This window comes from Melanerpes formicivorus, unplaced genomic scaffold (assembly GCF_026170545.1).
Source record: "Melanerpes formicivorus ecotype bairdi unplaced genomic scaffold, bMelFor1.0.p_v2 SCAF_2, whole genome shotgun sequence".
Lineage (NCBI taxonomy): Eukaryota > Metazoa > Chordata > Aves > Piciformes > Picidae > Melanerpes > Melanerpes formicivorus.
The window spans coordinates 46861315-46887868 of NW_027142354.1; the positions used below are offsets into that span (position 1 = coordinate 46861315).

Below are 26554 nucleotides of genomic sequence, written 5' to 3' on the forward strand. Positions count from 1 at the left end.
CGTGCTGTGCTGTGCAGGCGGGCGGTGCCACATCCGCGCAGGCGGTGCCAGCCCCGCGGGGGGTTGCCCGGGCGGGTCCCGCCTCCCGCTCCGCACCCCGCGCATCGCCATGCCGCCGGAGCGGAGCGGGGCGCGGAGCGGGCGCGGGGCCGCCGAGAGGCTTTATCCGCCTCGCAGGGCTGGCCCGGGGGCGGCGGCGGGGGGGCACTCGCTGATGATCGGAAGTTACTGACAATAAGCACCTTCATCCCCCCCAAAGGCGGAGAGAGAGAGGGAGAGGAGGAGGAGGAGAGACAGGGGGAGAGGAGAGCTGATGCCTAAGCGAGTCACTCGGAGGAGGCAAAGCGGGCGGTACCACAACTTCTCGGCGGCGCGGAGCGGCGCGGAACGGCGCGGAGTGGAGCTCGCCGGCCGGATCGCTCCCATGTCAGGGCGGCGGTGGGGGGACTGCACTCCGCTAGCGTGAAGCCACTGACCTCCCTCTTCTCGCCCAGCGATGTATTCACTGCTCTCAGCCTGCACTTGCCTGTAAGGATTATGGCATATTTTTCAATATTTTTTCTAATTTTTAATATTTTTATTTTTTTTTACAATTTTTTTCCCCTTCGTTTTATTATTACTATTTTTTTAAACTTTCCTTTTGGAGGCTCCGGTTGCATTTTCCTTGCAATCAGGTGGGAATCGGGACGCGAGTCTTTTTCCTGAGCCGAGTATGGCTCTGCGCCCTTTAAAAGAATTGCAAACAAAAACAAAGAGAGAAAAAAAAAAAAAAAGGAAATAAAGAAAAGAAAACAAAAAAACAAAACTAATCAACTTTAACCATTTGACCGCATCATTTGATCTCTTGTTGCTTTTTTTTTTTTTCTCCTCTCCAGATGTTTACATTTCCTGCTGCTGTGCTTTCAGGTACAGGTACGTGTCTTTTCTGTCCTCTTTCGCTTTTGGTTGGAAAACAGAAACAAAGGCAGCTGCTGACCCCGCAGTGCCAGGCACTTTGGGCTGCGGCTTTCACTTTTTCCCCCTCTAGTTTTTATAGCCATACTAAAGCGATCCCCACCAGTGCCAGATGCTGGAGTGTCCCTTGCCCTGGGCAGAGGCTGCCCCACTCTCTCAGGTCCTTAGTTGGGTGAGCGCCGGTACGGGGGGCACCGGGGCTGCGGGCGCTCGGCCGCCCGGTGTGGGCTGGGGCGCAGCCGGGTGCGCCGGTAGCGGGATCCTCTGGAGTGCATTAGGCTGGCTAATGATGTGAGAGGGAGTGCTGGACTCTCCTCCTTGCACAATGTTGATTGATGCACTTGCCTTGGAAGAGCAGGCACTTTCCTGCTCGCCCTCTTTTCTTTCTTTTTTTTCCCCATTCCCCCCCCCGCCCCCCCAGGGAACTTACTCACAAAAACTGATACTTTGAAAAACACGAGTTTTCCTAGCCAGGAGAAGGAGGCTGTGTGCTCCCTCCCCATTATAGAGTAGAAAGCCATCCAAGTCAGATCCTGTCTTTGATCCTGCCTCGGCAGGAATGAAGCCGTTGGAGGAACAACCTGAGTGTCGAGGTTCTGCAGCCCAGCGCCTGCAGGATGGGGATGGTGGCTGAGGATGTTGGGGTGGCCACTGCCCCCAACAGCCACAGGGCCACATGCCTCCCTGGGATGATGGGGATTTAACTGGGCATCCCAGAGCAGACCCACCTGCGTGGCTGGGCAGAACAGGTGCCACTGCCCTGCTGGCATCAGGCCACCATCTCAATGTGAGCCTGTGCCACTTATGCCACCCCCTTGGCCCTGCACGGTGGTTTGACTGGGATTGCACCTGCTCACCCTTTTGAAGATAACCCAGCGACAGTGAGGGATGGTCCCGAATGAGCGCAACAGCAGCCTTGGAGGGAGCTCCATCCCTCTGGTCAAGCTAAAAGCCAGACCAGCCCCTTCCCCTGCTCCCCCACCCTTCCAAAAAATCTCCAGTCACATTTTTCTTCTCATCCCCTCTGGAAAGTGTGGCTTGAACCTAACACCAGCAGAGTCCCCTCGGCAGAGCAGCCTCCTGGTCAGGAGAGGATCCACAGCTGTAAATCACCCTGGGGCTGGGAGGCGCTCGTTGTGTTTCTCCAGTGCCTTTTGGGGTGTTTTTCAAGCCCAAGGAGTATGAGGCCGTGCAGGGCTTGCAGCGATGGCACCCTTTGCAGAGGGGAGACTTCTCTTTTTGCGCTTGTGCGGTAACTGAAGTTAATCAGCCCTCCAGCCCCCTCCCTCTCCCCCTCCCTTTGGTGCTTTTAGTGAATCAGAAAAAGTTTGGCCAGCTGCCTGGAAAGCACTTGCTAAAATCTGATCTCTTACTTCAGCAGCCTTAAAACTTGGGAAGTTATTGGCATTTATACAGTTGGAGCTTGCAGACTTCCAAAGCAATAAAATTATTTAAAAAAAAAAAAAAAGGGGGGAAAAAAAAAAGAAGAAAAAAAATAAAAGCTGCTCTCTGGTGCTATTAGAACCATACTCGCTCCCTTTCGTGCTGATTTGGCAGCGGTTTGTGGGCTTTGAGGGCAGGGTTCTCTGCGGATGGGCACTGCGGAGGTGTGCTGGGCTGGCTGGAGGGGCAGCAGGGCTGGCTGGGTGTCACGCCAAGGGGCTCGCTCCGGCGGCGATTAGCGCTGGGAGCCAAACCCCGCAGATTAGTCGTACTCGAGGGCCTTCGAGTGAGTGTTTACAGTATTAATGGTAGATGAAAAGATGTGAATGCTGTAAGTTTTTATTGCCCGTTTTGTTACACGTTCTTTCTGGATTTATTCACGGGATTACATGTTTTGAGCCCGAATGGGAGCGAGGGATTATAGGATTTCTTTTATAGTGATCAGTTTGGGTAGGAGTTAGCCTTTGGTGAACTGGAGTAAATTAATGCATCACTTAGCCTTAATATTTATTTAGGCTAAAGGAAGTTGTTTAGTTTTGCTTAAAGGGCTCTGTGTTGTATTGGGGAGATTTAGGAGTGCCTGAAATGGATTATATTCTAAGGCTGCCTTTCGCCCTCCCATGCAAGCCATGGCCAGCAGGTCATCCCATCTCTTAGTCTTATAATTCTACTCCCCAGCTGCTGGCTGTCACCCTGTGGCCCTGCATGCGAAGGTAGAAATCCCTCTGGTATGCATTGGGGCTGGGGGGTATTCTGGAGAAGAATACCATGGCTTGGATAGTTTGTGTTTTCTCTAGATACTCATGTGCAAAGACTGTGGTGCTTTGAAGTGAGATGGTGTGGTAGCTCAGTTGTTGGCTAAAAGCTTTCCCTTACATCTGGTTCCCACCTCTACAGCCACAGCCACCTGTAGGTCACATGGTTGTGTGTAGCATCACCTGTGGGAGGGTTGTGACAGCACCAGAGAGGTGCTACCCAGCCCAGAATGTCAAGAGCTTGGAGGGATGGGAGTTTACAGGAGCAGGATTTAGACTCCAGGCCTTTGCTGTTGAGTGATATGTCCACTGAGGGATGCTGGGGAACAGCATGCGGCAGGTCAGAGAGGAGCACTCCTGGAACACAGCTAATGAGAGCTGGCACACTGGCATGGCTGTAAGAGCAGCACTGTACCTTGTAGGACTGTGAGGACAACTTGTTCTTGATCCCTTCCCCCAGGCCAGCAATGTCCCTGTCTTGTTTTCTTCTCTTGCATCTCAGGAGGTTCCTCTGCTGCTTGGAGTTTGCTGCAGTCCTGAAGGCAGCAGGGACAATGGATATTCCTGGGGATGCTGGAGGGATTAATTTATGCAGGTTGTTCCTAGGGATGTTCTTTTTACCACTGGTAACTAGACTCTCCCTCTGTCACTTGTCTTTGGCATCCTTCAGTTTAATTCTTCTGATACCTTTTCACACTTCCAGGAGCAATTTGTCCTCCATGTGCTTTTTGCCTCTTTATATCCCAGAGAGGTTTTGAGTTTGGTTTTGGAGTCATTCCCTGCTCTTCACATGGATGAGAAACTCTAGGAGCACCTTGTGTACATGGACAGTATCTCCCATGCTATGCTGGCTCTGGCAGCTCCAGTGACCCTTAGAACCTTGGGATGAGGAACATGGGACTTCAGAAGTCCACCTTCATCGGGGCCTGGAGGCATGTTCGGTGTAGACTGAGGGAGGTTGCAAGGTTTTGGGTGTTGCCCTACTTTGCAAGAGATTCCAGCTCTTCTGGCCTGGACCACCTCCAGCACATCATCAGCCAGAGCACGGGGTGATGCTGGTGTGGGCTGCCTCAGCCATGCCTCAGAGCAGAGGCTGACAAACTTTTGCGTGTTCTCCTACACGAAGTGCATCTGTCTTAGATTATTAAGAGGTCCCTGATAGGGCCAAATCCTTTGCTTTTATGGCTCTTGTAGGTTAAGATCCAGCTTTGGAATCTGATCCAGAAGCAAACAGGAGGTCAGAGGAGCGCACAAGGCAGCACCAGGCTATTTTCACATCTGCTGGTGTTGTGTAAGAGGAAGGCTGCTGCGTGTCATGCCAATAGCAACTTATGTTTCTCCTAAGCTCCTGTGCAGCGACAGACAGTTATTGTTTGGGGTTTGTAAAGTGAGACACAGAGAAGTGTTGCTTCCACACGTTCAGTGAGCCAGATCCTGCGGTCTGGCGAAGCCGTGGCAGCACATGTCGGAGCTGTGAGCCTGCTGAGCAGCTCCCTCCCTCCCTTCTCCCTGCTGCTCCTCTGCAGCCGGCGTCCCCGGCAGCCGGATGTGAGCAACACTGAACGGCACCGAGGACACTGCTGTGGACAAGCCAGAGCTGGGTGCTTGGCAGAGCCAGGCTTGCCTTGCCACGGCGTTCTGGCTTCCCCATCTGCGGGTGTGAAGCAGTGCTGGGGCCAAGGGTCTCTGCTTGCCTTGCCCTCAGCCTCTGGGCAGTAACACTGGTGGCTGGCACTGAAGGCAAGGTGGTGGGCCACCCATCCCAGGAAGGTAATTCTCATGTCTACCCTCTCTGCAGGTAGGCACCCACCTGCCCTCACCCCAACTTGGTAGCATGAACATCTGTATGGGGGTGGCAGCCAAGACCATGTGGGCTGCCAGGGATGGAGGCTTTGGGACTTGGACATTGCTGCTTCACTCTTGAAGCTCATGCTGTGGGACAGGGCAGATGTTACTTTGATCCAGGGCACCACTCTGCTCCTCACGGCACAGCCTTGTGTGCCGAGTCAGGCTGCGGACCCAGCACCCTGCAGCTCCTAGGATGGGAGATCCAGTGCTTGTCATCTCTGCTCAGCCCGGCCCAGCATCATTGAGTCCTCAGCACAGCATCCCCATGCCAGCACCTGCCTCCTGCTCTGTGAGGGTGCCTGAAGCCCCTTGGATGAAGGTTCCATGGAAACATCTGAAGTGAGTGCTACTTTCCAGTCTTGTCTCACTGCAGTTCCTGCCATGCTGTAGTACCTGCATGCACTGGCCCACACTGCACTCGTGTTGGGTTGCTGACACACAGGTCATAGAAGTGAAGCTGTGAAGGACGAAATATGCTAAAGGTAGCCTGGGAAAGGCTGGGAAGTTTTCTGTTGATTTTTCTGATCACAGATGACTCTTAGTTATTAGGCAGTGAGAGGACAAGAGAAACTGCATAGCCAAAGGTTGATTTAATCAGAGGAGGAGGAGCTCAGCTATTTTGATGAAGTATATGACCCCATCATGGGTTGGAACTGATGAGACGGTCCATGGTGCTGGGTCAGTGCTACTGCCTGACTTGTGGTGGTGGGTGCAGTGCCTGCAGTGGGTTTGCAAGGCCCACATAAGGTTTGGGTGTGTATTAAATCTCTAGCTGCTGTGTAATGTCCCTTTCTCTCCAGGAAACAAGTGTGCTGGTCACCACAAAGGATTTTTTTCCCCTCTTGCTGACTCATTGCACCTGTCTCTGGTGTGTTCTGAAGCTGTCCCTCATGCCCTGCTTCTGCCTCCTGGTCTCTGGAGAGCTTGGGCTTGTGGAGGAAGAGGAAGCACATTTAAGCAGTTGTCTGAGCTGGAGCAGGGAAATCCAGCTCTGCTAAGCAGCAGACCTGGTGCTTGTGCTGATGCATGCTCTGGGTATCCCCTGGGAGAAGTAAGACTGAGAATAGCATGGGTTGAGTGAAGGCATGGGCCTTGTTCCTGCAAGGATGGGGGATATGCAGCTCATGACCCAACAGTGGCTGTTGGCTGCATGGGTCATGATGCCTTTGCTTGCCATAGTCCCTGGTCCTTCAGTGTGCTAGGACACTGCCAGAAGACCCCCTCAAACGTGTTTAGCGGGAAGATTTGCAAGGGCAAAGCTGGTTTCCAGATTCCCATCCAAGTGAGAAACAAATATTAACTCTTTCGGCATCGAGGGCTTAGTGTCTGCTGGATGTGTTGTGGCCACAGGCAGCAAAGCAGAGCTGCTGCTGGAAGGCTTTGATCTGTGCACCTGCATATATTGCTGTTTGCCTTCTCAAGGCTCTAGAGATGTGCAGGATGCTCCAGAGAAGGACTCAGTGTGGTTGAGGAGAGCACTTTGCAGGGTGTAGTAGGTATAGGGTTCAGAGATAGCTGGTCACATTGTGGTGGTTACATTTGATTTCCTGTTTACTCTTCTGATTGCACCTGGCACATCCGAGGCTGGGTGGAGACAAGTGAGGCTGGGTTTGGAGCAGTGCTGGGATTCACAGCTCAAACCCCACTTCTTTGCTGCTTGTAGAGCAGCCTGGACATAGCGTTCCAAGAGTGGAACAGGTAAAGGGTGATGATACTTCCCAAGCCTTTGGGATGTGCTGTGGTGATGCAGCTGGTGGCAGGTCCTTTGGTGACAGGGAAGCTCAGAGCTTCTGGGGTCTCAGGGAGGATGAACAGCATCAAAGAGACTCAGGTGGCCATTTAGAATACCCGATTTTGCTGTAAGCTGATAGCACCAAGCTCATTGGGCTTGTGAGCAGATATCTGCCTCTGCTGCAGGAGTCTGAGCTCAAGAGAAGGACTCCTCTGGGGCTGAAAATCCCCCCCTTTTTGTTTTTTAATCTATAAAGCTACTTCCAGGATCCTTGGGTGTATTTTTATATGACTCTTCCTTTCCTTAGAAGCGGGCAAACCCCTTATCAGACACTCTCCTGCCTGCATCCTTCTGAGCAATAGCTGCTTTCAGGTGGATTTTCCCCAGATGTGGACACTTTGGCTATCAGTTGTGACAAAAGGAGGTATGTTCAGGGCACAGCAGCATGATTTTAAAAGAAAAACAAAACAAACCAACGAGCAGCTGTTGATGGTGCCTGGGCAGGGCTATTTTGGGACGGATACCTGCTGCCAGGGCCTTTTCCTGAGGTCTTTGCAAGCTGCTCTGGTACTGAGAAGGCTGGGGTAGGTCATGCCATGTGTACTGGGGGGTATGAAAGCTGTGGGCACAGGGAGGCATCTAAATACCCTCTTGCCCTTGAGCCTCTCTCATGCTTTGGAGAGAGATGTTCTGCTGCGAACTGTGACCTTTCTCTGCTCTGCTTCTGAGGCCAGGGGTACTTCCACATGGGAATCTGCATCTCTGACAGGTCTAAACCTTATTTTTTTTTTTTCCTTTCCTTCCCTGGGTTTTTGTGTCTGATCACCTGCTGTGCCCTAGCAGCAGGTAAAAGCAGAAATTATGCAGAGCTGTGCATTACTCTGCCTACCTGGTATGTTGCCTCTGTGTCCTTGTCCCTCTCCAGATGTCCACAGGGGATTAGGCATCCAGTGAAGCAGCTGGAGGGAAAGTAAGAAAAAACCCCAATGAAATAGAAAAGACTGTCTGGCTCTGCCAAAGTATTTTCCTATTGGCATTCAGCAGCCTCGCCATAGCATGAAGAGAAAGAAAGGGGAACAGAGAGGAAGGAGGAGGCTTAGCCTGTCATGGTCTGCGTGTTTCCCTTTGTGCAAACTCCTTGCTGTGCTGGGGGTTGCGGTGGGTGGGAGCCGACGTGCCAATCTTCCCCACTCAGCCAGGACCAGGCTGTGGGGCTCGTGCCCCTGCACTGGGCTCACCAGCTTGCTTCAACACCAGGATGGGATCCATGGGATCCATCCATCATCATCTCCCTGCTTTTTTTGGCCCATACAGGCAGCTGGGTTTCAAGCTGAAACACAGAGCAGTGTTTCCAATGTAGTGCCAGCACATCATCTCCTGGCACAGCGCTGTGCCCCTTGCCAAACTCTTCTTACACCCTGCTCACTGCATGTGCTGGCTTCTTCATCAGGTTATCTGCTTTATTCTGCTGCAGTCAGCACAAAAGGGGTCATGCTGCTGGGAAATCCACAATGCCTTCAACATACTGACCTTAGAGTGCAATAACAGCATCCAACAGCATCCTCCTGCACATAGATCCTGTCTCAGCACAGTGCTGCTCCTGTGTTGTGGCTCTAGCTGGGTGCATGCTCATCGAGCTCACTGGCTGTGCTGGCTGTGGTCAAGTTTGCTTCAGAGGCAAACTGGGAGGAAAGAGGAATGGCTGGAGACTGCAATTCTGGGTAATCACACCCCCTGCCTTGGGGAGCAGTTGAATGAGAGATGGGACAGAGCCCAGCCTTTGGCCTCACCCCACATGGAGATGGAAGATGAGGAATTACTTCACTGGGTTCACTGGAACAGACTGGGGTTGCCAAACCTTTCCCCAGGTGCTGGCCAGGCTGAGAGGCTGATTCTTGCATATGGTGGGTATGGCACTGAGGGAAGTGGTGACAAGGGGCCAGGTGTGCCCTGTGGTTCCTCTATTAGTGTTTTACAATCCAAATCCCACTGAGGATGATGAATGCAAAATCTTGGTGCAGGTCCCAGGAAACTACATATTGCATGGACACAAACACCAGGATGCAGCAATTAATTAATAATGGATTGCCCTTCCTGCAAGGTGTTTCCAGCACTTCTTATTCCTCCCAGTTCCTTTTTCTCCTACTGCATGTTTCAAATCTCTTTCTTTACTGCTACAATACTATCTTTGGCATCATTTTCAAGGACAGCTTGTTAAAAAGCTGTTGTATCTTTTGGAATACCCTGAGCTACTCTTCTGCAGAATTAACAGAAGTATGCAGGGAGCACTGGTGAGCCTGGTAAATAACTGGGCTTGCAGCATGAGTGCTGGGTGACTGTGGGCAGGGCTGGTGGGGTATGGAGCCCTGGGAATATAAATTAGAAAATGAGATGAAGGACAACATTGGTGGAAGACATTTTGGTGCTTCTCTGTGGCTGTTAATCTGTTTGGAGACAGGGATGGGCTGGAAAGCTGGCACTGCGGTGCTGCAGCCACAGGGGCTCCCTACTCACTGGAGGGACTGGGCACACCTCCTTCACTGCAAATTTGCCTTGGTTATATGAATGTGCAAACTACCACTGAGTAGGGCACATACTCTTCTTCCAGCCATAATTTGAGGGTGCTGGAGTCCTGGAGCAGGATGCCCAGATTGGTTGTGGAGTCTCCTTCTCTGGAGAGATTCCAAACCCACCTGGACACTATGATCCTGGGCAACCTACTGTGAGTGACCCTGCTTTAGCATGAGGGTTGGACTAGATGGTCTCCAGAAGTCCCTTCCAACACCCACCATGTTGGGATTCTGGGATTCCCAACTATGAAATGGAAGCTGACTTTAACCCCTTTAAGCTGCCAGACCTTAAGGGTACAATCCTGGTTGAGCAGTGCCAGCCCCTGAGCGTGGGGCTGTACTGTAAGATTGCATGGTGCAGTGTGGTATTGATTATCTGTAAAATAAATTATGATGTATGTAGTGCAGGTTTCTGGCCCCGTGGTCATGACCTCGCTGTGATTGGGGAGACTTCCTACCAGCTGAGATCAGAATAGCAAACAGCCCCCCAGCAATCAATAGAAGAACCAGCGGCTCTCATCCTTGGGGCCTGTGACAGGAGTAGTGTTTGGTGCTGTGTACACATGGCATTTTTATCCTGGGGAACAGGCAGGTCTTCTGCAAACATCACCTGAAATTAGGGGTGTAACTCGGTGTGGGTTATTCTGCTGTGTGCCAAGGCAGCCTGACCAAGGGGCTATCAGGGATGGGAAGATTCACAGTGCAAAAGGGAGCAGATGGGTTTCTGCATTGGGATTTTCAGTGACCAGCCAAGCTGGTAGTTCTGAGGATGGCAGGGAGGAGTGTGGGCAGCTCTGCTTGGCTCTGTGGGCAGGCACAGAGGGTCTGCCCTGCTTATATTGTGTGTTTATTTTATGAGTTTATAATGGCATTATCTCAGCCCTACGTGAAAAGTCTTCTGACTCACAAGCCAATCTGACCTAGCTGGGGCACGACTGACGGACAGCCTGCTGGGCTGATCTTTGAGAGGTGTGCAGGTGCCTGCAGATGTGGGTGCAGTGGCTTCACCAGTGCTTTTCTTGGCTTGTTCTGCTAACCTAATCCCTGCTAAAGAACTGGGAAGGCAGGGAACAGGACTGGGCTGGCCTGCAGCACTCTGAGAGCATCACTCTCTCTCCTGATGCTCCTATTGTAGGGGTCGCAGCAGGGCCTCCAGCTCCTGGATCAGCTGGGTTGTGTCTTCTGGTTTCTAGAGGGAGAAGGGAATTGGGAATAGTCTGCCAGAGAGGCAGAGGGCTTATGTTTGCCTGTTTACATTAAAAAAGTAGGTAATAGGAATTTAATTGCCATTTGAATTTAACAAACAAGAGAATGGAATTTATTTGTGCTGTTTTGGTTTCTTTCTGGGAGCCTGTTTTCCCCTGTGTGCACCATCACTGTGCATGCCAAGAAGCTGAACCACAGCAGGTTAAATTGTGAGGTCTCACTTTTGAGACAAATCTGTGCTAACTCTGACACGGGGCCAGCAAGGCTAAGCTCACAAAGCAGCTTGGTTAGTTGGGTGATGGGCCCAGGGAGGTGGGCAGCTATAGGAATTCCCAGATCAGGCAGGAGTTATAGGCATTCCCAGCCCAAACAGGGAGCTGTTTGTGTGCTGGATGCCTGCAGGGCTCTGGCCAGCTCTTGCGGATCTCCTTGCAAGATGATACTCAGAGAGCAGGGGATGAGGGTGTCTGGACTCAGGCATGGTGCTTGACAGCATCCTGGTGATTCAAAGAAAGGGCTATTGGGGAATCACCAGCTTCATGTCATAAGGTCTCCTGAATTTCCCCCCAGCAGGACTTTTTCCTCACTGATGATGGGTGCAGCAAAGTGTGTTGGGCTCTTCCTGGTACCTACAAACTGTGAGGGGATGCAGCAGCCCAAACGTTGGGAGCTGCCTTACTGATTCTAATGCCTCTATTTCATATTTTGGCTATTCAAAATGTTCCCCCCCCAAAAAAAGCAAACATTTATTTTCCAATGCTGTTGAGAATTATTCCCTGAAAACGGGAAAGCATCAACCTAAATAGATTGAAAGGAAAAGAAAACTGTTCCCCAACTTAACAAAGGAGAGCATAAGGAATCCTGCTTGTCCAGTGTTGGCAGTGTGCAGATTTCCATGCTGGAGCACAGGGATCAGTACAAGTCTTCTGTGAGGAGACAAACTTTGCTTTTCATTTCTGGCCCTGGGCTCCCATGGTTGCTATATCTGATCCTGAAGGCAGATTGACAGTTTGGTTTGTATTAAATTCAGCACATGGTTTATGCCATACTTTTGATAAGGCTCAATCTTGTGTTTGGTTTTAGTACATGAGCAGCAGTGTTGTCCATTCCTAGGGATATTTTTGCAGTGAAACCATTGAGGAATTTATTTCTGGAGGGAAGATGAAATTACTGATTTTTAAAAGCTCTCAAGATCCCAAGTAAAGTTGAAATCCATTAACTAAACTTGACGTGACCTGGATGGTTTTCCAGCTATTTTATTAACTGATATAAAAAGCATTTTCTTTAAATATCTTTGGAGAAGCAGCAAAGGAAGAGACTGGCTCATGCAGAGGGACCAGAGTAGGTTCCTTTGCTTTTACCATCAGCATCAGCTCAGTTCTGGTTAGCTGGGAATGAAGATGAAGCCTGTAGGTGCTTTTGAGGTCGGTTTCTTTGTGGGAATAAAAGGCTTCACTGATTTCCATTGGTTCCCTGAGGGGCCTCCTGCTGTATGTCCCAACAGTGGGCTCTTAGGTACAAACAGATGTTTGTTCTTAATAGTTATTGGATACAAATAGTTATTTATTTGTATAATAGATATTTATTCTGTTTTAAAATGGGCTTCACTCTTGAAAGCTGATGTCTTTTATGCCATTGCTCTGTTCCCTAGGAAGAAAAGGGGGGAATTTCTCCCCTAGGGGAGAAAAGGTAGAGGAATTGATGATGGGGAGGACTGAGGGAGAAGAGGCAGAGAGGGAATTGCTTGTTACCTTTGAACTCTACCTCAGCAGCAGTATGCCTGGAAACCTAGCTGCAAAACTTTGTGTCCATGCTTGCTGTAAGATGCAATGATCTGTGGAGGCTAATTTTGAGGTGACCTCCACCTCTGATGCAAGTGTGGCAACTTGCAACTGTGGTGCTTGTATCACGGAGTGAAGTTTGTCCCAAAGCTTGTCTTTGGTGCTTGAAGGTAACTGGTGCTGACAGGACCAGTTAGTCGGTTGCATAGTGCTAGAACGGCGTGCTGGAAAAGCTCTGTCTTGATGGTGATACTGAAAGCAGCTGAGATCCTTATCCCAACTGGGTATTAACTCTAAAACAAACAAACAACAACAGCAAAACCCCAACCAACCAAAAAATTGGAGCTGGAGGTGAACATTGCCTGAGTCAGCTTTGGTTTGAAGCTGCTTCCAGCAGTGAGCTGCACCAAGTGAGGTGCTTAGGTGAGTTGTCCTCCAGGTGGTGAAGCTCGTGGAGCACATGCCTTGGGGTGAAGCTCTCATTTCTCAGCAGGATGGTGCAAGTTCCCTGTATCCATCCATGTTGGGTGAGCCGGGGATCTCCAGCCTCAAGCGGAAAATGAGTGTTTGCACAATTAGCGTGGCCCCTTCCTTCCCTGGGAGCAGAATGGTTTATTGATTTCTTTGGCCCGCTCGCCCCCACCTATTCAGCAATAATGACCCTTCCACCCTAACTCTAAATCATTGCAGCCTGCCTCGCCTGTAAGCCCTCTAATCTTTTTGGGTTGTTGTTGGTATTTATGCTTGTGGAGGTTTATGATCTGTCGGCGTTGGCTGCTGAAATGCTTTATTTATCCATGCGCTGGGCCACACAGGGAGCGTCCTTATTCTGGTATCATATTCAGGATGCTGTAGTTAAGGTTTGTGTCAGCACTTCCATGCACAAACCTTGTTATTCAGGGCTTTTGCAACTCCGTGGAAAAGAAAACCAGCGACCTGGCACAGCGAGGGGAGGCTCGGAGGAACACATGAAAGCCCAACAACCCACTGCCCATTTAGGGATTATTAGATGGGCAGCATCTTTCCTTGAGGAAAGTAGCCAAAACCAGCCTCCTCCTTTGGTCTGACTTTGTAAAAAGAAAACCCTCTTTTGTGTGCTTGTCTCGGTGTTGGACGGGGAAAACACAGTGAGGTAGGACATGGGCTGGAATCCTCTCTGGATCCTTCAAAAAATAAACATCCGGCCGATGCGGAACAAACCTGCCTTCTCCTCCAGCACACCCTGCTGCAGAGGGTGGAGGCTTTGGGAAGGCAGAGCCTGCTCCTGCTGCCTCCCTTCACCCAACCCCGTGGCCAGTGCAGCACCACCGCCCCCTGAACAGTAGGCAGTGGGGGCTGTAAAGGTGATTTATGACCCTGTTAGCACAGGAGTTTGTGGGCTTATAAATTACTCAGAGATTTCTCGATAATCGAAGGAGCGTGGTATGAACAGGAGAGATAATAGGGCTTGAGAATGTATTTCAAAGAACTTTGGGGAAGGAGAAGTCCTGTGGCTGTTGGTGGTGACTGTCTGTGGTGGAGGAAAAGACTTTTCAGACCAACCCAGCTGAGACATGTTTTTATTGCTCCCTTTCAACAGCTGATGGATTTTGTGGGTGCTCCATGGGACAGCCTGGAGCAGAGTTGACGAGTCAGAGTGAAAATGTTCATGGAGCCCCTTAGCCCAAGGCGGCAGGCTGAGGCTTGTGTCAGAGGTCCCTTGTTCAAGTGGAACTGATCAAGCCACTTGTGTCCACAGGCAGGAGTGGGTGGTGATGGAATACCCTCCTGCTTCCCCAAAAAGGGGAAACCAGGAGTGCCAAAGAGATGCTTGAGCCTTTTGTTAGCAGGTACTGAACTGGTATGATTGGCAGCCCTAAGTCCCTGCTCCAGGGACATTTTTCTCATCTCTAGGGTGGTGCCAGCAAGTCTTGCAGTACCATGTGTAGCCAAGGGGACTCTGCCACCATACACAGCAACATGCAGCAGGCTGAAAGCAGCAGTGATGGTACAGGAGCATCATTTTGGGGAGGGTGTTAGTGAGTTGGGAGGTACAGGAAAACATCTCCTCAGGCATGTCTTTGGGCTGGGGCTGGGAGATGGCCAACTTCAGTGCTTACCACCTTCTCAGTCCTTGGTTTTTTGACCACCTTTGACAAGGCAGTGAGGGAAAGGGTTGACAGCTCCCTGGCAGGCCTGATGAGGAGTATTTTGGATACTGACAGTGGAACAGAGGTGTTTTCTGTCTCCTCTGTTTTGCCTTGAAGCCTTTGAGTTGACCATATATTTTGTTGTCTGAACATGAACTTCTAAACTGTTTCTGAACATCTTGATCTTACATTGGAGATGTTTTTGGTGTGAAATTGTGCTTTGTTGACTGCTCCTGGAAGCTCTGTAGCCTGTTGCTGTGAAGCAGCACCTCAGACCACGATTTCAGGTAGGGCCACCCTAGAGAAAGCATAGGCAGTGGAAAAGGTTGCTGCTATGATGGTTTTGAATTTTGCTAAATAAAACAGGGTCTTCCCAGGTAAGTTGATTTGAAGAGATTAATTTAAAGCAAGTAACACATTTTCAAATGGAAATTGCTTCTGTCTGCCTCCTGTGTCACCAGGACTCCCATGGTGACGTATTCTGGGTTCAGAGGACACCCAGGGAGCTCCATCCTGCCTTACACTTAATGAAACAGGGTTTTCAATGCAAGCAAAGCATAAAGCAAGCTCAGAAGAAAGTATCTACCTTTCAGAAAAAGGGAAATTTTGCAGCTTATGCTTCAAATAAATGAATTACTAATGAAAATCATCTCTGGAAAACTCTGTTCCAGAAATAGCTTGCAAGACTTCTGCAAATAAAGAGGTTCCTCATCTATGTGAGAAGAGAACTCTGCAGGAGCAACTCTAATATTGCAGGTGCTTGGTCATGGTAACTGGGGGAGAGGAAAAAGAAACTGTTCAGCAATGTGTTGGCAAAGTGTGCAGGTGACATGGAGAAAAGCTTTCTGAAGGACAAGGGGATGCTCATCTCCATGGCTGTGATTTTACAGGTTGCCATTTATTGGGGGCTAATTTGCTGGCCTTCTCTGCTTTTCACCCTGACTGCTCTTCCCCAAAACTGTTACCCCAGGACCTTGCCTTTAGCAAGTCCCAGTGGGTTCAAAGAGCTCCAGTGGCTTGTTTTTGGGAGCTGGTAGTTCCTGCTGTGCTATTGTCCCAGTTCCCTGCTCTCTCTTTGTCCAGGAGCCTCCAGTGTAATTTCGAAACCTAAACCTTCTTTGTGGCACAGCAGTGTGCTGGGCATCTCTGGCCCCCTGCATGGAGAGGGCAGATGAATCTTGCATCCCATTGCCTCCTTTCTGTGAATTTGGATACAGCTCTGTATTTTGCTTTCTAAAAAGCAAAGTTTGTGCCCCTGACTCTTCCAACAGTATCTCCGGTCAGGGGCTGTCTGATAGACTGTTTAGGTGTGGTGGGTGAAGTCCAAGCACAGAGAGCGTGTCATTACATACTACCAGAATCACTGGGAGGAGAAAAGGAAGTGCCTAGTGGTGGTTGGTCATTTATGTGTTTTCAGATCCAAGGAATAGTCATTGTCTCTGTGTTTCATAGCCTAAAGTTTATAGAGATCTTCACATAGAACAACTTTTCCCATTTGGACCCCAAAAGCTTCTGCTCAGCCTGGCAGTTGCGGAAGGGTGGGTGCATGGTGACCCCTCATGACACTGCCATGCATCAGCCAACTTTAGCAACACCAGCCCTGCTGTCACAGGCTTTATTCCACGAGGTCAGGATGAACCTGACAGATGAACCTCTCCACAAGCCTGGGGAGGCTGTCGCCCAACTTGGGCATTCCCATTGTGTGTCATATTTAGGTGTTGAAAGAGAGACAAGTGTAGAGAGGCAGGATTTCCCCCCCTCATAACTAATATTGACAGGTGACATGTAACCTCTGAGGCTGCCAGTCATGTTTTGGTGGTTTCTATAACATGGAGTCGATGCTTTCCCTGAACCCACAAATGTTTCCCTTCAGACCAGTGCTGTTGGAGATGGTGAACAGAAGATACTCTGTTGAATGATGGAGAAGACAAACTTTAGGAGTGGTGGATGAAAGCTTTCTGAGGTATCAAACAGCTCATGTCAGCCAGTCCTAAAAGCAGGCATGAAAAAGCTGGAGGCAGGCTGGTAGGAGTGAGTGCAAGGCAGAAATGAGGTATCAGCAGCATGAAATTCCCAGCGGAATGACTCCTGCGGGTTCAGTAAATCCCCTGCCTGGCCTCCAGGTATTGTTAGATGGATTAACCTCCCTGTCCTTGGTCACAACCATTTTCTTATATCCCAGCACTGTGTAGAGGGTAACAAATCATGGAATGAGTGAGCAGTGACTCCTGAGGAAGACCCTTTCTCCTTGGCACCATTCCCATGTAGGGTCACCAGGTATTATCTTGTCAGAATAAACAGGAGTGAGACCAGTCAGAGCTTAGTAAAAGCTTTGCAGAGAGGAAACTCAGCAGAGAAGTAGCACAGGATAATTCAGGAGGATCTCCAGGCATCTCTGCTGAATCAGCAGTGGGCTTTTGGAGGAGTCATCTTTCACGTTGAGATCAGTGCTTGAGAGCTGCTGTCCAAGGAGACTGCTGATAGCCACATCTCTGTTTTCTTGGCAGATGCAATGGCTGAAGGTGTTTTGGGAATGTTGCCCTGCACTCCTGAGCGCGGCTCGGCAGTTGCCATGCTTTACCCTAGAGGGAGTTGCTTTTCTGCAGTGGGAGCAGGGATCTCTGTGTTCCTTGGACGATGTCAGGGAACCGGGATGAAAGGAGCTACCAGGGCAGACATCGGATCACTGCTGAGGTGCTGCCACTGCAGACATTTGTTTCTCTGAGGAGGAGATCGGTCTCTGGTCATCTTCTCTCTCCTGACAGCAGTGGTTTCTCGATTATCACTTGGGTTTGCCAGGTCTGATGCTTTTCCTCCTGTTTTCATAGAGGTTCCAGCTTGGCTTATGTTAAGCAGAAGAGCCAGTGGTGTCACTGTGGATCTGACGAGCTCCTGCTTTAAACTGGCATTGTGGTCAGTCACTGGTCCTAGGAGTGACTGACTTTGCCTTTTTCCATGATTTGGAACCCCTCTGACTAATTTAAGGGGAGTGGGCTTGGGGTTTCTGCTCTGTCCTGTCAGATGAGTTTGGTCTGCAGCATCTGCTCTGGGAGAAACTTGCTGCCGATGGAGGGAAGGAGGAAAAAGGCCAGGAGTGCTTTGAACCTGGCAGGTTTGTCAGTAATTTGGCTCAGGTCTCGTTTGAAGGGATGAACAAATTGCTAGTAGGTATTTTTAGTGGGGTGCCTTTAACTTTTGTCCCAGCAGCCCCCCGCTGGGAGGACTGCACTGGTCTCTGCTGCATCTCAGCTGGTGTGGCCAAGCTGAGCTCCTCCACCAATGCCTGTGAAATGGGATGAAGAGCAGAGAGTACAAATCATGTGCTTGTCCAACAGCACTCTGGGAAGGAGTGGGAATAGAGGAGGGGCAGCCCCTTCACCCTTGTTTCACACCTTTGCAGAGCTCCCTGTGCCTCCTGCAAAGGCTTTTATGTTGTTTAGGAGCAAGTTAGGTGCTGCTGATGGATCAGCCTCAGAAGGGACCTCTGCTGTGGCTGACCATGTGGGTGATACATGCTCAGACACATGTTATTATGCTGCCACCTTACCAGAGACTGAATTTGGTCTTGGTGTCTTTGAGTTAGAGACTTTAGGGTCTCCTCTCAAGGTTTTGTTTCTGAATGCACATTTCAACTGCTCAGAAGCACAGACAGCTACCTGCAACAGTTTCAAGTGTTGAATGGTCTTAATTCCTGCATATCAGGGAGTTTAATTCATTAGGATTATTTTCTCCATGAAGAAAAGAAACTGTCTTTCTTTGTTAAGGTAGTGAAGGAATTCTCAAATCCATCTGCTGGCTTTTTGGATCCAGGACCTCACAGAGGCTGGAGGGGGCTGTTTTTCAATGCGTTGTTGCAGTTTTCTTTGCAGTGATACCCGTGGCACAAGGAGGTTCACAAGCATTAAACTACGCCTGAGGCTAGTAGTGAGTGAGTGAGTGGCAGCAGCGCCAAGTCATGCAGAGATCTTGAGTCATGCATGGCCAGCGCAAAGCTTGAAGGATGTTGCCACCAGTCAGCACTTGGCAGTGTCAGAGGTAACTGTGGTGAAGTGGCAATGATGAGAGCTTAGTAAAACCACCTCCCAGCAGAAACACCTGGGGACAAACCACAGTAGGAGATTTCAGCCCTGAAGGGGAACCTTTTGGAAAACTTAGGCTTGTCAAAGTACTGATTTTCGCAGATCAGGACTGTTGAAAAGACTATTGTGGTGTAATACACCCACCAGAGCCAGTTCTGTGTTCTCTCTGTGGGTTGTCTCAGGGTGAGATGTGTCCAGAGCAATGTAAATGCAGTGAAGTCTCAGCCCTGGGGAGGTGCAAGGATTTCTGCTGGCACCAGGCTTTGAGATGTGATTACACACTGTCTGGGTCCAGACAGTGCTGCTCAGGCAGTATGTGGCACCAAAGGGGATGAGACCTGAGAGGATGGCTGGAGTGGGAGATGGTAGATGGGGCAGTGCCTGAAGGGGACATGGGGGCTTTGCCCTGTTCCTGGATGCCTCTGCCAAGGTCTAAGTTGAGCGGCAGAGCAAAATAAACGGGTGATACCAGTCCATCTTATTCCTGTGTTTCTTCCAGTAAAGAAGAGGTAAATAATTAGTGCAGTAGTAAATGTGAGTGTTGTACATTTTGAAAAACCAAGTGCTTAACATGGGGACAGTTTTGGAGCCCTGAAACCCAGCCTATCCAAATTCTGTCTGGTGAGTTTGACAGCTGCAGCATTAACCCTTGAAACTTCCTGCAGGACAGGCTGCACAGAGATACCCACGGAAACCTGAGGGGACCTCATGAAACCACCACGAACATTTAGTGTACCTCAGTGAGCAAGGGAGGGCTCTGTTTGTTGAGCTGTTAACTTGGTCATATTTTAATATCCTCTATTTTTACCTCTACTTATATTTTTGAAACCCCTGTTCTTATTCTTCTGGAATCATCCCACTATTTCCTACAAATACAGTTTCTCTAAGAGGTGGCTGGGTTTTTTTTAAATGGGAAAGCAGTGAATCTTGTGGGACAGAGTTGTAGCACTTGGGCAAAGCTAAACTGTTTTGCACCCGCATGCCCCTAAATCTACTTCCTTTGGCATTCTATGATTTGATGTTTGTCTCTTCCTGAGACAAAATCACATAGATAAATGACAACTTTGAGTCAGGATTACTGAGATCACCTTGAACTGGTACCATAGATGTCCTATAAGACCGCAGGGCTGGACAATTAAAGCTCTCTCATGCTCTTGTGTCCCAGTTTCAGAATCCCAGGAGGGACATCTAGAGTTACTTGACAATGTGCATTTCAGGATCACGTAGAATCCTGATGGTTCATAGCAGATCTCTGTTTTCCTCTTGAGATCTCAGTCGACTGATGGTTGGCCAATGGTCAGAGATGCAGAACCAAGGATCTGCTGATCCCTCTGGGTACATGGGGATCTGCAGCAACCCTGTGAAGTCATCCTGGGGCAGATGAAGTGCCAGAGCTGGAGTGATCACATGTACATGGTGTTGGGGACCTTCCTTCCAGCACCGACCTCCCTCACAAGCCCTGGCCAGCCGGCTTTGGAAGGCAACGTTTTGCCAGTCGTGGAGGAAGTCAGAAGGACCACCCAGTTCTGATAAGGGCAATTTAGAAAGGAAGGGGAAGATTGTGAAAAGAGGGGCAAAGGGGCACAAAGGGAAGAAAAAAACCACCCCACCGCTGAACAAAACTGAAGATCAAGACCGCTGTTAAACACACTGCCTGCGAGGGAGGTCTCCACCGTGCCTTTTCTCATCTAGAGCCAGCCAGGATTGTATTAACAGCTTCAACGCAATGGAACAAATTAATCCCTGATGTAATTGAAATCGGTGAGGTCTCACAATAGGTGAGTTTGACCCAGTGGGATAGAAATAGAACAAGTGTTGGAATGAAGGAGTGAAATGAAGTCACACTGTTCAGCCATTGGTATTTCATTCCTAGAAACAAAGGCCAGACAAACACAGAGAATACATGGCTCTGCTGGGCATGGTTGAAAGCTGCTCAATAATATCAAGCTTTGAAGGGGTATTTCTGTGTGGAGAGGAAGTATAGAGCAGAGATGTAACAAGCATTAAAGAGAAAGAGAGACAAAGAAAGAAAGGAAGAAAGAAAAAGCCCCCGCGTGCTCATTGCCTGATTGATAGCTGTGGTAAAATAACACCAGCCCTGAATTTAAAACAAAGATCTGTCACAACTGGGGGAAAATAAGAAAAAGAACTAAGGTCTGAATTGTATTCCCAGAGAATCAAAACTGTCAGGAGCTCGTGGCAGTGTCCTTCAGACACCCCTGCAGCTGAGATGCATAGGCTTGGTTTGCTTGGGTTAGCACAGGTAGCAGGAGCTGGTCCTGCTGGGAAAGATGTGCCTTTAGGAGCTGGGAAGTGGCTCAGTCTTGCTCCCTTCAGTGCAGCTGCATCATGTCATGATGCAGGCTCTGGTGGAGGGGGAAGGTGGGCACTGGAGTCATGGGCTCCTCTTACAGGCTGCTGAGCCTAATAATGTGGTCAGGGGGCTGGTTCTGAATTGGTGGGAAGGGGCCGATGCAGGTAGAGATGTGAGGGGGTGCTGGAGCCTATTGAAGGGAGATGCCGTACAGCACCTCAGCATCACTGGCTGGAGGCACCTTCCCTTTCTGTGCTTGAATACAAGTATGGTTTGAAAAGCCATTAATCAAGGCTGAAACCCTGCTCTTCCCCAGACCAAGCCATTTCCCAGGGTAGAACAAGTTTAAAATGTCACCATCTCGCAAATGGCACCTTTGAACAGTTCTGGCTGAGGCTCACTCCATCATCAGGAGAAATTTGGGTTTCTGGAAGGTGGCATCATCTTTCTCTAGAAAATGGCCAAATACTGACTGATGTGCCATAAAACATTCATTTCCTCCAGCTCTCTCAGGTTCCAGCTTTTTGGCACTCCCTCCTGCCTTCCTCACAGTTTCATACCAGGTTCAGTAACACTTGTCTGCCATCAGTGGGGCAGTGGACATGTTGTGTTAGGGGAGCTGGATAGCAGTGGGACATGGCTTGGAAAGCTGTCAGGTTCTCAGGGAGATGCTGGGGAGTTTGGCTGAGCCATAGCTGTATTTCTTAGGGGTTGTGTGTCTCAGAGAGAGAAGGAAGGTCTGATGCTGCCCAAGGAGTTTTAATGTATGGCCTCTCTGAATGCAGCCGGCAGCTCTCCGGAGGCAAGGAGACTCTGCTTGCAGAGCTGCTTTTGGATCCAAGTATGTGTCACCTCACTGAGCTCTATGTCCCCACTTCCAAGCCCTGGAAATGTCTTCTCTTCAGGTCTTGTTTAACATTTATGAAATCCAAAGGGACAGGCAGGCTTGGCCCCCTCATCACCCCATTTCCTTCTCCTTCCAGCTCCATCCCTAGATGCACCTCACTTTGAGTGCATTAAACCAGAGCAAACATCCTTGAATTTCACATAGTGCAGCAGCCTGAAAGTGCTCGAGTCAAAGAAATGAGGGGCTCAGTTTCAGAGCATATCTATGCCTGAGCAAGGAGTGCTCAGAGTTTCTTGCTGGGCTAATATCTCCACCATGGGGCTATGCTAGGGAGAGTTCAGCACTCATCCTCACTGTAGGCAGGAAGTCCTCTGCGACAAGGGCAGGTGTGGAAGGGGAGGTGGAGTTGACTTGGTTCTTGGCTTTCTTCCTTTTCCAGCATGGTGGAATTGAGGCTGGGAAGAGAGTGAAGAAAGTATTAATCAAGCTGAAGGACACTTGGTACAAGACTAACCAGATGTAAAATGGAAGTAAATACACAAGGTAGAAAATTAAGGCAGAGAACATTAGGGAAATGGTTCTGAAACAGCCTTCTAAGTAAGCAGAGACAAAAGACGGTTTGTGACTCGATCCATGAACAAGGCTATAGAGCAGATGCCTCAAGTGGAGGGAGATCTTTTGGTGTCTGGGTTTTAAATAGGATATTCGTGCTTGTCCAGTGAAATATTATTTCCCAGCAAAACCCAAACACACAAAAAGCTTTTCAAGTGAAATACTTTGTAAACACCTTTGATCGAGACTAGAGTCTCACATGTCCTACAAGGACAGGCTGATGGAAATGAGTCTGTTCAGCCTGGAGAAGAGAAGGCTCCAGGAAGACCTTATAGTGGCTTTCCAGCATGTGAAGGGGACTTCAGAAAAGCTAGAGAGGGACTTTTTACTAGGGTTTGTAGTGCTAGGATGAGGGCAAATGGCTTTAAGCTAGAGTAGATTTAGACTAGACATTAGGAAGAAGCTCATTTCTATGAGTGTGATGAGACACTGGAACAGGTCACCCAGAGAAGTTGTGGACATCCTAGCCCTGGAAGTGTTTAGGACCAGGCTGGATGAGGCTTTGGGCAACCTGGTCTAGTGGAACTAGATGATCTTTAGAGTCCCTTCCAACTCAAACCGTTCCACGATTCATGTCTGCATTGTCTTCAGCAATGATTTCTGTGTTGCCCTTCCTCATAGAGCATCCCGGTACACAGTCATCATCCAAGGGGCATATCCCAAGGCTGAAAGTGCAGCATAGCTTTTTGGATGTTTGTTTTTCAAGAGAAAAATAGCTTTGTGTGAACAGCAGGAAGAAACCAACACCAAACCAAAGGTCTAATTTCTGTTGTTTTGAGAAGCTTTATTACATTTGTGCGATCCTGACACTCTCACACCACTGGATGCACAGATCCTAACACTGAAGTGTCCTTTCCCTTTGCTCAGAGTTCCTGCTGTGCATCTGAATGTGGAGATTCTTTGTGTTAGATGAATTTCCAAACGTGCTTCTAAGCGCAGAGAAGTGAATATGTCAAAGCAGTGTACATCCACTTCTGTCTGGCTTCGAACTGGGCTCTGTAACAATATCCTAGTGATGGACTGACTTTGCAGTTAAGAGGACGAAAAATCAGCAAATAAGGAGTGCATTGTGTTTCACTGCATGTCGAGGATGGCTGTCATGGTGAGCTAGCAAATCCTTCTGTAATTGGCATAGAGGAATTTTGCCAAAGTCATGGAAGCAAAGTGGTTTGTTACTTGCCTTTGTGGGCTTGAGAGAGATCTGTCTTGGATATCCTCTTGTTGACCTTAGTGAGTTAACTTTCATGTGTTTAGAAGGTCATGGAGAAAATCATTAATATTAGGTTGATTTGATGGCTGAAAGGTAATAAGTATTTCCTGCTTATCAGATGGGGTTTGAAAGGCCTTTGAATGGCTTGATTTGTTTATCTTTTGCAATCGGTATGGCCCTTAGCAAGAGGGATTTTGTATTCCTAGTTCAGTTTGGGGAATGACATATGGTTTGCTCTCTGATGAGGCTTGGAGGCTCTGCAGCATAAAAAGCAAAAAACCAGGAAACTCTGAAGTCCAGCTCCCAGCTCACTTGGCCATGCTGTGAGCCTTGGACATCTCATGCTGTAACACTTTGTGACACGAACAATAACAAATTAACATCCCATTTTACTGAAAAGCTCAAAATAGAAAATTTGAAGCACTTTGAGGCTGGTTGGATAGAAAACCAAATCCCATAAACACAGCTTGGCACCAGGAGGGTTTCAATGACCTTGGCAGGGTTGTACTTGCTTTCAGCAAGGCATCGGCGTCTGCAGAGATGTGGCACAAGCTCGTGTAGGACTAACATGGCAGTGCAGCTGTCAGAGGCTTTTGCTCTTCTTGAGCGTTTCTTGGATGACTTAATAATGTAATCTTAAGCTGAATCAGCAAAATGGTGCTTCCCTCGCCCCCCATCTGGGATTTAACAAATAGGAAAGTCATTCTTTAAGCTGAAGGATCGTTGTGAAGCCATTTAAACTGAAATGCACTCATTGTCTGAGAATCGTTCCGCAAAAAAAGCACTTGAAAAAGTCTCCCAGTGTGGGCTGTCTGAGGGCAGATGTGGTTTCTGTGGCAGTTTGGAGAGGTGGTAGGGCTAAATGGACCTACCTTGCAGGACTGGACAAATACAACAGATAGAGGAGGAAGAGCTGCTGCTTTCCGGGAGTAAGGCGCTTCTGGTGCATTCAGTGCATCAGCAGCATGAGGTGAGGGTTGTTGTAAAAGGAATGCTGTTGATTCCCTGCCTAAGCTCTGTGTTGTTAACTGTAGGATGTCTTTGTAGCTGTGTAGTATCACTGAAAAATGTAGTGATTAAAAAAAAAAAAAAAAGATAAATAGATGAAGAACTGATAAAAAAAAAGTAAAGAGGAAGAACAAAAATGAAGCTAAATTTGATGCTCTGTTTTATCGACTGGGATTTTGCAGAGCATAAATTATTGGCAAGGAGGGAGATGGAGTTATATGAAACCTGCTATCCTGAGATGCTGAGGCTACCCTGCCCATGCCAGTTGGATATATTTGCGGAGCAGACCACAACACAACCCCAAATCCCACCAAAATGCTGAAGGAGATAAAAGTAATGGAATAAAGGAAAACCTTTTCCTGTGCCTAGAGAGTGTTGGGCTGTTGGGGACCTGTTGTGCTGAACTCTGGACCCAGCACTCATAGATTTTTGCTACCTACACGTGGGTGTGTGGATGAACAGATGGAAAGGGCCAAAATAAAAAGTGGTCATTTTGGGTATAATTATACTTTGAAAAAAAATATTCTTTTGCTTTGGGAAACAGAAGTGCAAAGCCCTGAAGTTTGCAAGTGAGACTTAAAGACATTTCTGCATTCATTTGTGTGTGGTTGTGATGGTTACAGATGTATTTGGGGTGGATAGACTTGATTTTAGGTGACCTTCTTGAGCGAGTGTCGGTGAGCAGCTACTGAAGGAGGCATATGTAACTAATTGTTTTGAAATGTGGAAAGAGAGTCTCTCTTATGGTATCTATAAATGGACTTTCTTATCTCAGTAAAGTTAGCTGCTTGAGGGATCGTGCTCTTCAGGGCAGGGACACTGTGAGAATGGATTCCAGCAATGATCAAATAGGCTTTATCTCCTGAAATCGACACTGCATGAACTTTTGTTTTAGAATATTGATACTCTCTGCTGCGGGCCAGATGCAGCCCAGGCTGGCATGGATAATTCACCTTGGCCACACTCCAGCAGAGCATCCTGTTTCAACAGATTGGTTAAGCGGGTGCTTGTCTTTAAAAAGCAGCCAGATAGATCCTGGGGGTTTCACTGCTGCTCTGGGCCATGGCTGCTTGACCAGGTCAGATGTGAGGAGAACCTGTAGCACCTTCCTCCTCCAGGGTTTTATTTCCCTGGATTAGAGCTGGGCTTGTTACTGGAGAAGTGAGAGAGAGACACACACTTGGGCTGACTTTATTTCGGGGGTCAATGTCCCCTGCTGATCCTTACATCATGCTGCCACTGGGCTTGGACAAGGTGTTGCGGATGATGCCAGCCAAGCCCTGAGCTCAGGGAGGAGGAGTTGTCATCCTCCTGCACTGCAGCATGCCCTTCTTGTGAAGGGAGGTGACACTTAATTAGCTGATCTTGGTCAGAAGGATGGTGAAAAATACGCAGAGATGACTTCATGGCATGTTCAGAACTCACCACAGCGCAGGATGGCTGCATGAGTGCTTCAGGGTCCACCTGGGAACTGTGGCTGTAGACCGAGGCTCTGTGGTGTGAGTTCTTCAGAGACAATTAAAAGAGAGAATTAACCCATCGTTTGGAAAACAGATTGCCTTTTCTGTGGGAAGTTTCCATGAAAGCAAAGCAACCTGCCCATCCCCCCACTTCAGATCCCACCTGTTTTGTTGGGTTTTTTCCCTAGAAAAATGTGAAATTCATTAACATGTGGTGAAAGCAATGTAACGACGTCATCTTGATTTAAAATCTGTTTTAAATCTTAAAATGGTGGAGCCAGAATTTAACTGCAAAGAGCCTTGCTTTTGGGGGTATGAAGCAGACTGTCAATATTACTGGAACATCTCTGGTTTTAGTAGTTAAGTGTCCTTGACAAGAATATGATTTGAAAAGCAAGCAAGAAGACCAGCAGGAAGAAAAATAAATGAATGTTATTGATATGAAAAGCCCAGTCCAGCTTACTGTACTTGAATGTAGCTATGGTACCACGGGAAAGGAGAGTGATCAGTGCCTGGCTTGGTGATGGCCACGAGCTCTGCTGGCATCCTGCTGTGCCCTCCTGGCAGGTGCTGTGGCTGCTGCTCCTCTCAGGTCCAGCTTCGGGT

General features: G+C 48.7%; 1 protein-coding gene across 1 annotated transcript in view; it reads left to right on the top strand.

The window, feature by feature from the left end:
* Window positions 1–259: 259 nt before the first annotated feature.
* FGF18 (fibroblast growth factor 18) overlaps window positions 260–26554 on the top strand; it is a 76855-nt gene continuing 50560 nt past the window's right edge. The window contains exons 1-2 of the mRNA XM_068147919.1: window positions 260–528; window positions 876–912. Of these exons, the coding sequence (XP_068004020.1) occupies window positions 497–528; window positions 876–912 (69 nt within the window). The 5' untranslated portion in view covers window positions 260–496. The remainder of the gene's footprint in view (window positions 529–875; window positions 913–26554) is intronic.